Source organism: Falco naumanni, chromosome 3, assembly GCF_017639655.2.
Source record: "Falco naumanni isolate bFalNau1 chromosome 3, bFalNau1.pat, whole genome shotgun sequence".
NCBI classification, from domain to species: domain Eukaryota; kingdom Metazoa; phylum Chordata; class Aves; order Falconiformes; family Falconidae; genus Falco; species Falco naumanni.
In genome coordinates, this window is record NC_054056.1 from 74217967 (window position 1) to 74229609 (window position 11643).

Sequence of the window (11643 nt, forward strand, 5' to 3'; positions counted from 1 at the left end):
GTTTAAACATACATTCTCTCCTGAAAGCAAACAGTTCTGAAGTCCTGTCATACTGAACTCCCAGAAGAAACAATCAGTTTTCCATAACCAGGGCATAAAATAACGGAGATAAACATTTTAAGATGTCATTTTGCAGAGATCTAATCACAGAGTAATCAGATGAGGTGAGACACCTGCATGGTCAAGAAGAAAAATCTCTTTCTCTCAAAGTTTTCTGAATGCTAAAAGTTACCATCTGTGGACCTTTAAAAAATGGCCATTTCAGCCCCCTCCGTCTGACTGCTCCATCACTCAACTGTTTTAAGTCTGTGCACTGTGAAATCTATTAATAAACTGAATGAACATGAGAACCTGACAATCTTTTCTATAAGCCACCTAAATCTGAACTAGGGGAATGTTCAAAAGTTAATTTTGTTGGGTGAGAAGTTGGAGGAAATAGAAATGGAAACACACTATACAGCGAAATGGTTTACCTTAATTTTTTTATTGTATTGAATTTCAACAGTTTATGAACACAGGTTTGCTCTATTTGACAGGCTTCAGCAGTATGTTTCTGAAAAGGCCAAGAATCAGAACATTTTCTCTGGGTGAAGTACTTAAGTCTTTATCAACTCAGAGCAGTCTTATCTGACTGAACTTCTCCAGTCCCTAAAGTTATTCCTTGAAGCAAATATAGGGTGCAGTATTGACTTTAAAAGGCCTAGAACATCTGCAAGGCGTGGTAATAAAGATAGCATTTAAGAAGCGCGTTCAGAGTTAGGCTAGTCCAAAGCTTACCACCATTCCACCAACTTCTGTAACTAGCTCCAAGGCAGAAATTACTTGACAAGAATATTCCAGTGTTTTCTGTCACAACAGTCAATATTTTAAATATGTATATGCATATCTATCTTACCTTTGCAGTGAGTTCTTCAGCAGTTATATTTGGTTCATACGGAATGGGCTCTCCAATAAATGTACGAAGCTTGACTGGAAATCCACCGTACAGAGGAACTATTGGCAATCTAATACGTTCATATAGTGACCTAAGTATTTCTAATGTGAAAAGATTTAGGGGAAAGGAGGAAAGCAGGAGAAGGAAAAGGAAGGGTGAGAAGGAGAGGGGGGGGAAAAAAAAAAAAAAAAAAAAAAAAAGAGGAGAGACACTGATTATTCTGTAAAGTTTTTTTCCCCAGTATATCTTAAAACTGAAACTGGCTTGTCAAGTAATCCAGCCCCTGACCCAGATTCTCAAAGAGTGTGTCATCTCAAGTGCTAGTCTACCCTTGACTTTCATTTCCTAAAAGCTGTGTTAATGCTAACATCAGACTTGTTTCCACCCTAACTTGGTGTGAAATCTCTCCTCCAAAGACTAGCTGCAAAGAGAAGGAAGAAGAGGAAAAGAATCCAGGAGCTACCTCTCTGGAGAAGGGAATGCTACACAATACAGGTTACAGTCCAGCTAATTTTACAGGTTAGCATAAAAAAAACAGTATTGGAAGACTGTTCTGTTCAGTCCCACTGAGGTCTACAGGATCTAAAACAGTCTTATCTGCCTAGCCTAAAGGCCGGTCATGCTAAAACATTGGATTGCTCTTTCAGATCACAGACCGGTTGCAGTGAAACAACATGAAAAGAGAGAAAAAACAGGTATTTTGATCAGCTGTAAGAGGACACATTATCTTCCCCACATGCCACCTTCTAAGAATCTAGCCCAAATACACTCAGAACAGATTCCTTGCAGAATGGGTACTAATATTTTCTGTCTCAATTTTAGACAAGGAATTCCATTAACTGAAATGTTGGCATAAGAAAATCCTTACTGTCCAAGATGTGGAATTTTCTATACATGACCTATAAGAATAAAGAATATTCCAAACCCACTGAAACTAGAGTAACACCTCCAGTGATCAACAGAACTCCATTCCTGTAGCGCCTCTGCTAGAATACAAGTAGCATGAATGATATGGGCTTCAATTTCTGCTTGGCTGAGAAGATCCTCCTGAACACAGCGACAATTAATTGCTGTATATTTTTGTATAACTCGACAAATGTGTGAATTATTCTGCACGTCTACATCTGATGCCTTGGCTTTTAATTAGAGGAGGACAGAAGTGCTTTGCCCTGCAGTCCTCTGATGCAGATGATGCCATACTTGAGGCAGAACATGTGGTGGGGAGGAGACTGTTCAGGCCCTTTCTGCTAGATGGAAAATATAAAAAAAACAGGGGATTAACACTAGCAGATCAGCAGAGATGGGGGCATCTAAACATCCCACAAGTGGACCCTTCACATATATACCCATCTATTTGTGTGCTAGCTAGAAGACCCATAGAGATGAGAAAAGAGAGCAGGCAAATGCCGGGGTTTATAAGGACCTGTGGTTTAGTGCTGAATACTAAACCAACTACAGATAAAATAAACTTCAGATGGTTTGAAATATAAGTACAGGTAGAGGTGTAAGCACAGAGCTTTAGGAGGACATTTAAAGAAATTACGTGTCAGTCACAAAACCCTATTTGCTTTGCTTCTTAACAGACAGCAGAAAACCTGGAGTTGAGCGAGTAGATACAAGCAGAGGAAAAAAGTGCTGTAAATCTATTTGCCTTTTTCTGGCTTTTTTTTTTTCCTCTCTTCTACTGCTTCTGTGAAAGGCACACTTATGTGGAGAGTAACTTAGATAAGCCAATACCACATCTAATGCTGACACTAAACCTTAATAACATCTCTGAACTCTACGGGACAGCAAACCTCCAGAAACAAGGCTGTGTCAAATCTCAGATTTATATGGGGATTATTTCTACAGAGATAGGCTAAACATATATGGAAAAATAAACTACAGAAAAATAGAAAATATCTTACTTATTCCTCCTAATGTCCTAACGCCTTCTCGAACATTTTGTGTAAACATAGGAATGATGGGCTAGGAGGGAAAAAACATAATTAAGAATTTAACGAAGATACCACTATCTAAAAATTTCTACCTCAAACCCAACAAGCAAATCAATTTCAGAAGTGCTTCTCAGACAAGACCATACAGAGAGCAAAACAAGTATTCTTTAGTTCTTCCGCAATCTTCTGCCGTGAGGTTTCAAGCTCGAGAATACCATGAGATTTCAGTGAGTTACTATTTCAGCAAGCCCATTTTCTCAAAGCAGTCCAAGATTTCAGAACCTGTGGAGCATTTAGGCCTCCCCTTGTCTAGCAGTGTTTGCACAGTTGTGACTTAAGTGGTTAAAACTCTTACCTAATTTTTAGCTATGCTCACAGGGAAGAATTCACAGGATTGGGATTCTAAACTTGTCTGATTCATCTCTGCTATGTTAATTGTATTGCTTCACACATCATGTGTCATATTCCATACATGTCCATGGTTTATTTCTGCTGATGAATATTTGGAATGGTTGCATATTTCAAGTTTTTATTGCTGTTTTTGAACTTGCAATTTAAGATTTACAAGATTTACAAGAACCGGGAGGGGGCTGACTACTACATGAAATTTTTTTATCATCTTATAATATGCACTCACTGTGTATAGCATCATCAGAAATACAGAACTGTTTATGGGATTTTCAAACATTCAGATTCTTTCAAACTTTTTTTTAAAAAAGCATGGAGATGAGCTAGTAAGTGAAACTTTTAAAACAGGTTGGGTTGTTTGGTTTTGGGGTTGTTTGTTGGGGTTTTGTTGGGGTTTTTTTGGTTTTTTTTGGGGGGGGCCAGGGTGGTCTCTAAATAAACCAATGCAACTGTAGAGAATAGAAAGAAGTGCAGTTACCTAAACCGAATGTTAACAAACTTCTTTATGCTAGAACCATCTTATTTGGAACATCCTACTTTTGACATAGAGGTAGAGATTTTTGTATGTACCAAGTTGGTTTATATGACAAAAATTTTGGCAAACAAATCACTGAAAAGAGACAACTCCAAGCTGAAGGTCCCAGTTTTAAGACACATTTTTCTGATGTTTTAATTTCCACGAGGAGTTATGTTCATGATTAAAGGTGAATTAAAGTTCATCTTCAATCTAAGTATTTTCCCCACTTTCAGCCTGCCTCCAACACTATTCCTATTCTACTGCAACTCTCAGGTGTTTTTTAGGGGGAGATAAAGCTGCAAGACCTTTGCAAGTGCATAAAGGGAACTGAACACACATTCAGTAAAATAACTAGTACAACCATAGTTGAATCCCAAGGATGGTCTTTCATGTGGTATTATAATACATTAGTAAAATGTAAATCTGTTGAAAATAGCCTGTTTAAACAATGTTATTTTTCTCCTGAGAAAAGTGACACACACTTAAAATTGGGTCTTAAAAGTATTCTATTTCTGTATAAAATCCAGAGATTTTATCTTTGACAGTACCTAACTATAAAACCCTTGGTGTGAGACTTACTTTCAGATTAGATATATGCAGACCTACAGACATATGCACACATCTTTCAAGTACCAATATAGAATGAGAAGGACTCTGAAACGCTTATTAAAACAGGTATAATTCAACTATTCATACACTTATGTGCCTTTCACAACTGGTCCCATATGAATAAGTATCTGCCTGCTGATCAAGTGCAATGCTATATATTAGAATTGAAGAGACAGCTCACACTAGCGAGCAGCATCTGCTACCGCTGCTGCATGCCCTAGACATCCCTTACTACCACAAAATGCCACTACAGGATGTAGCGCCAGTGAATCCATACTGTGCTGGGTCACGGTATACTTCAGTGACAGGGGAAACAAATGTTCATGTTGCTTTCCAACCATTCTGGTCAGGGGTTACACCATCACAATCCTGACCAGGTACATGTAAAAGAGCACAGGCTTGTCATGTAGAAACCGTCCTGGACTTCACCTCTCATTCCTTTAAACTCTGGATTTCCTGGCAACACTATTCTTAGCTGACTCCAAAGCCACCTTATCAAAAGCAACAAGAGACTTGAAATGTAGTTATGAGAGCAAATAGACCATACTCACGATACTCAGCAATGTCACACCAAATATATGATAATCCAAACAGCTTTCCCTAGAAGAAAGTACTAGTAAGTCAGCATTCCTTGCTTCTCTTCTGTGATCTGTCATACTTACCACTTTTGCATCAATGGCCACTTGAGCAAAGCCCTTCCGATTACCCCAGATTATAGTATACATTTCATCACTAAAGAGTGCTTCCCGAACTCCACCTGGGGCAATAGCTATCAGGTAGCCCTTCTTCAGAGCACTGACGCATTCTTCTTTTGGTCCATGCATAACTCCATGTACATCAAGTAATATTTTAAAACCTGTAGGGTAAGAAAGTATTAATTCAGAAAATGTTAATTCATACTACCATTGAGTACAGATTTCCAATACAGAACACAACAGCTAAAATTTATTTTATATAATAACCTGTAACCCAAAATCAAAGATGATTGTAGAGGGACTGAAGCATTAAGTCCTACGTATAAATTTTGGTCTAAAAAGTTGAAGATTTAGGGGTTTCAGTGGCTTTTTATCACAGTAAAGTCAGGTGCTATCTCACAATCAGAATGAAATTGGAAAAAGCTGGCAAGCACTATGCCATCTTTCACATGCCCCTTCAAAGGAGTTGTTAAGTTGGCTGCAGGGCACTGGCTCCTTGCCCAAGCTCTACTTTTCAAATGTAGCACAGTCCTAATAAAATGCAACAAGAGAAAATACCAGTAAATTGTTGTGGGTTTTTGTTTTGTTAACTTCGGCAAACAAAAAGTAGTCTGTGCACAAGGAGAATGACAAAGAAAAATGCAGCATTCTGTGTTACACATCACTGCAGGAACTGACTCCCTGGTTCAGTCTGTAAGTACCCTGATGGCCTTTCACACACAAAGGTATCTGGCAAGCCTGGATTGGGTATATTCATCTTAGGTTAAGATTTTTCATTTACTGAAGCTTTTAACTGTAAAGTTATATAAACTCCTTATATCATCTTAAATTTGAAATGTCATACTGACACTGCTCTTCAAGAAACAGCAGAACATCAAAAGTTTGCTTACAAGCATCAAATGGGTGCATACCTAATCAATTTAGACAACTAGTGTAATGTGAAAGAACACAACTAGCATAAACCTCTGTTTGCAGGAAATCAATCATGTCTGCTTGGTTCAATAAATTTTAAATACAGTATTTATGAGTACTGCATACCAAAAAGGGGAACTTGAAATGACTAAACAGTATGGAAAAGATACTTCTCTTTCTTGAAGTTTCCCAACAACCTTATCAGCCACAGACAAGGACACAGAACAGATCTAGTTGAGTTTGCCCCTCAGTAACAGATTTTCATTTCTTAACCTCAGGTTAACAAATGAATAGCTGTTACTACGATCACATATTTGTTACATACACACACACAGACAGAAGTCCAATACAGTTAAGACAGAGATCTGTCTTCTCTTACAGCCTGCATAAAGTAAGGGCTTGGGAAGGAGACCATGGGGCAGCACAGCATTAGTTTATACTTAACTAAACTCTGATCTCTAACCAGTCTTTGTAGTTTGTGTGAATATAATTACTCCTGATTTATATCTATACACAACTGGGATCTGTCTGAAAGCATAACAACCGAACACAAGCTATATTACACCTGTCTCATATTCTGCTGTGCCTGCCTCGCAGACTGCTGATGACACTAGCAGTCTTCATCTACTAGCATTTGCAAAGAAATAGTGTTTTCCTAAAGTAATTTAATTTCTCTCAGGTGCTTTGTATGTAGGATCTTCAATAGCTGGTTTTTACATTTTACATTCCCAAACTAATTAAAGTTCTCTGGAATGTACGCAGTAGGAAGCTGCCTGTCTCCAAGTCCCCTTCTGTCAGTGAGTTCAGGAAAGAGACAAAACAGTCCTAAGAAGGGTTGACCCGAGCAGGAAAAGAGACTCCAATAAAGCAGAAGCTGTGAAGATGGTTTTCCTTTCTGCATTGGACACACTGGGAACAGGGGGAGGCTGATAGAGCAACACCATGAGTCCATCCACTGCGTAGGTCGGAAAAAAAAGAACAGAATACAGACAGAATACAGGCAAAAAATTGTAATACAAAATAGTGGTGTGGGGGATTTTCAAGTCTTCACAAAATTTCTCAGGTTTATTTCCCCCTTGGCTTTTAGCATAAGCCTTATATCCTTAGCTGTACCTTATAGCCTAGCCAGCAGATCATATGTTACTAGCAATATCTCTGCTCCAGTAGCAAAGAGGAAAAATGTGGCTCCATTAGAGCAGCAGAGTGGAGTGGCCCTGAAGGGACAGAGAGGGTATTCTGAACCCAAGGCAAAGGTCATTGAGGAGTCAGAAGAAACACTGGGGTCATACCTGGCTGTTGCATGAAAGTGACCAAGAATTTATTTTTTCACTTTAAAACAACAAAACAACTCTCAAAGTTATCTAAATACAGTTTTTCAGCCTTCCAGAGCATGAAGGGATGCCAATCTCTCCAAATACCAAGAAGTCTAAAATTAATTTTATTCCACAGTTCAACCTGGACTTGCCCCAGCATACTCTGCTCCTATTGTCTGCAACATTGTGTCCACACCAATGTTTGAAAACCCTTTGGAGAGTGCCCAGTAATGCATTTAACACTTATCTCAAAGTGCACTATACACACTTCTCTAGCTTAGCCCCAGCGACTGTAACAACATAGGTGCTGTCAGCTACCTGGTAGCAAGATGGTAAGGATGTCACCATTTTTCTATGGCTGATCCTAACGACTACAGAGAGAGAAGAATCATTTTGACCGTTGAATCCAACCTTCCACAACTGTAGGTAATCATGCATGTATATCTGCAGAACATCTAGTCCACAAGACACTTTGCAACACCTTGTATATTTAACAGGCAAGAAGCCACAGCTCCTTTGCTCTGGGACTTTATAGGAGAGGGATTGTCTTAGATCCCTAAAATAGCAGGCAGCCTTTTGAAGAGGGATGACTCTAGGAGGTAAACATGGCCTATGCTATAGGAAAGGGTGATGGAGAAGAACACAAGCAAAAGCACAGTCCTCACTGCACTCTTTAGGAAACTATTTTCTCTTAACCATTGGGAAATCGAAGTATTCCTGAGCATTACACAGCTAAGGATCTAGAAGAACCAGAAACAATTGAAATGTTTTCTTTTTTCTATCATTAACCTCCAGTTTCTAAAAGAAAAAGGGTAAAAAAGAAGCCACAGGACCATATTTCATATCCTTCTGCTCCAAAATGCAAGCAACAGAAGCATACATAGTATTGATATAGTACAAACGGAGACAATGAAATAATTTCCTTTTGCATCGACATGAAAGAAAGATGCATTAGGCTACGTTCAATAGCAATCTTCAGATATCTGTATGTCTCTTGTTAGGTTAGATTCCCTTCCATAAGTTATCAAGCTGTATCTTTCAACACTAAGCAGTAAGGAGAGGCACGTTTGACTCCTTGAGGCTCACACATCTCTTAAGAGGCACAGCAACATTTTACAAGCACACACCAGTTAAATGCAGTTAATTCAGGACAGCAGTGCCCCGTGCAGAGGATGCAATCAGATCATGTACTGGCAATTGCATACTGGCATGGACCTGAGATTCAGATTCATAGGTCAAGCCGTTCCTCACAGCTATTCATAGTAGATTCAATAATCATGAAAACAGAAGGATCATTAAATCTTTTAATCCAAGTGTGTCTAACAGCCTACAGACTCCCGAAGCCCACCCCTCCACACCCACCATTTCTCCTCCATTGAGCAAAATAACTTTTGGTTAACTAAAACATCTCCTGAAAAGGCATCCAATTTAAGCTGAAGATTTAATCAAGATCAGGCAGTCTTAGTACTAGGATGAAATTTTGGCAGTCTTCCTGGTTTGATTCACAAGAGAAGCAGCATCTATTTGGGTTGCCCATCACTGGTTATTGTGCAGATTTCAAAACACAACCCAGAACGTTATCCGGGCTCTTTGAGCTCATCTTCCCTGAATACCCTTAATTCATTCACAGAACCAGAGATTTATATGGTTGGAAGGGACCTCTGAAGGTAATGTAGTCCAACCTCCCACTGAAAGCAGGTCTAAATAGATCAGGCTGTTCAGGGCCTCACCCACTGGAGTTTTGAAAGTCTCCAGGGATGGAGATTCCCCAACTTGTCTAAGCAATGTGTTCAAGTGTCTGATCACCCTCGTGGTAAAATACTTTTCCACACATCTAATCAAGATTTCCTGTGTTGCAACTTGTCTCTGTCACTTCTCATTCTACTGCTGTGCACCTGTGAGAAGTCTGACTCCCTCTTCTCTGCACCCTCCCATTAGGTTGCTGAAGACAGCAGTAATATCTTCCCCCACCCCTACCTGGTACAGGCCAAACAAATCCAGTTCTCTCAGCCTCTCCTCATACATGGCATGCTCCAGCTCCCCATCATCCACTGAACACTCTAATGTGTCAATGTCTGTCTTGTACTGTAGAGTCCCAAACCATACACCATATTGCAAGATGTGCTTGCACAGGTGCCAAGCCGTGGGGAAAAAAATAAAAATCTCTTCACTCAACCTGCTGTCTACACTCATGCTAAAAAAAGCTCAGCATGCAGTTCATCATCTTTGCTGCAAGGGCACGATGCTGACTCACGCTCAACTTGTTGCCCATTAGAACGCCAAAGTTCTTTCCTGCAAAGCCACCTTCTACCCAGGGTACTGTCGTATGGGATTGCTCCATCCCAGATGCACAACTTCACATTTGCTTTTGCTGAACTTCATGGTGTTCTGACAGCTGTGTTCCTATGGCAAAATTTTTATTAATTACACCATTTCAAAAAAATAATTAAGAGTTCTCAAACTGATTGTTTATAATGAAGTATGTTACCTGGTAATCTAAAGACGAAGTGATCCGCTACTACATGGCAGTATCTCTTCCTTTCTATAAGAAGTCTAGCCGTGAAATAGACATAGTCAGCAGGAGTAGCTCCATGATAAAACACAATAAGCCCTGGTCCTTCAGGAATATTTTCAGCACCATGAAGCTCATAACCTGTTAGGAGTTAAAGGCATAACAGATGTCAAAGTTTAATACAATTCTATCCCAAAGAAACTAACTCACAGCAAATTGGTGAAAAAACTGATAGATATTGAGAAGTGGTAAGAGCAAAGTGACAGCTAAAAAGTCAAGAGGTGACTTGCAGCGTTTACTAAGTGGCTTTCACAGGGCGAGTTTCATTTAAAGCAGAAGAGCCACATTTAAAGAAAAAACAACAAAAAACCCTGAAAACAAAGTACCCAGTCTGACTGTCTTGAACTATATACTTCTTCCCTATTTTTTCAGTTCACTCTCTTCAAGGCTGTAGAGTCCTCTGAATCAATCTTTCAAGAGAAATCACAATTAAGAATTGGATAGGAGTCATGAAAAAAATCTATCTCGAGCTATTATTTACCTTTCAAAGTTCATTGCCACCAGTAACTTTTAGATTTGACGTGACAGCATCCATTTACAGACCTCCTTTTACTTCAGGGTATGAAGCTTATTTTTGTTATTTCTCTGAGTTATACTTGCTATATTTTTTCCATCACTAATTACTAAAAGTATTTGGGGCTTTGTAAGCTTAATTGAAAGATACATAGACACACACAAGTTTCTTACTGAACTTATATTTCTAATTAAGTTAACAGTGCAGAATATATTCAGTTAAAAAATATCAAAATGTGTCAGTATAGAACATATTCAGTTAATATTGAGCAGTATTGTTACAGTATCTTGTTTATGTTGTTTGGGTTTTTTTAAATAAACAAAAAACCTCAAACCCTTTCACTTCTTCCAAAGTTAATCAGGTCTGCAATTCCCATTCCATTAATTTTTAATTCTGAAGGTACTCTTGGTTCTTCTCACTCTATTTTATTACCCATACCTGTAGAGTCACAACATATTGCAAGCCTATCATCTGTATGATACCAACTGACTACTGTGCTCCACACCAGCCAGTCATAACCAGAATGATGCCTACATCTAACATTTGCATAATACATGTAAAGTTACAGGCATCGCACACCAGTTTGGGGCTTTGGTTTAGGGGTTTTTTGTTGTGGCATTGATTTGGGGGTTTGTGGGTTTTTTTCCAATGCTGTGATTTCAAGATGAAGATTTCTTCCTATGACATATTGATAATAAAATGGGGAAAAAATAATTGCAAAACATTTCATTCTTTAGCAAGAGAAGTTTATAGAGAAGATGAGAGCAGCTGGCAGGGCAGAAAAGTCACAACTGTCAACAAGGGGCAGGATAAGAATCTTTTCTGCACAAATAAAAAGTTAGATCTTACAAAAAGAAAAAGTTACTACGGATGAAAAGAGCCAAGATCTTAAAAAAATCATTTTCTTATGAAAAAAAAGTAAATAGCTTTTTATTGTGAAGTGAGCATTTTAAGCTCTTTGATGTAGCTGTTGATTTTGATCTAGTATACTTTCCTAGATTTGAAAGTTACATCTTAGTCTTACAAAGCCTATCTGATACAGTCGCTGCACCATCTGGTTATCAATGCCTTGAAAACTCGCTTCCCTTTCACTAGAGAACAAATAGAGATGATTTTCAAGAAGGATTTGTTCTTTATGTAAATTGCTCTTAAACATCTCTTTTTCCTTTAAATGCATCTAGACTGAATGGTTCTGAAAGAGGCTTAGGATTTCCTTAGAAAGAAAAGCCAAA

General features: G+C 38.6%; 1 protein-coding gene across 5 annotated transcripts in view; it reads right to left on the reverse strand.

Moving 5' to 3' along the window:
- LOC121084738 (transmembrane protein 68) overlaps nt 1-11643 on the reverse strand; it is a 28506-nt gene that overhangs the window by 10621 nt on the left and 6242 nt on the right. For 4 of the 5 annotated variants that reach the window (XM_040586618.1, XM_040586620.1, XM_040586616.1 and 1 more), the window contains 4 exons: nt 9814-9978; nt 5068-5261; nt 2842-2902; nt 896-1035 (listed from right to left, as the gene is read on the reverse strand). In XM_040586618.1, coding sequence (XP_040442552.1) covers nt 896-1035; nt 2842-2902; nt 5068-5261; nt 9814-9978 — 560 coding nt within the window. Of the gene's footprint in view, nt 1-895; nt 1036-2841; nt 2903-5067; nt 5262-9813; nt 9979-11643 lie in introns of those variants that run through there. The other variant, XM_040586619.1, reaches the window with a different exon arrangement.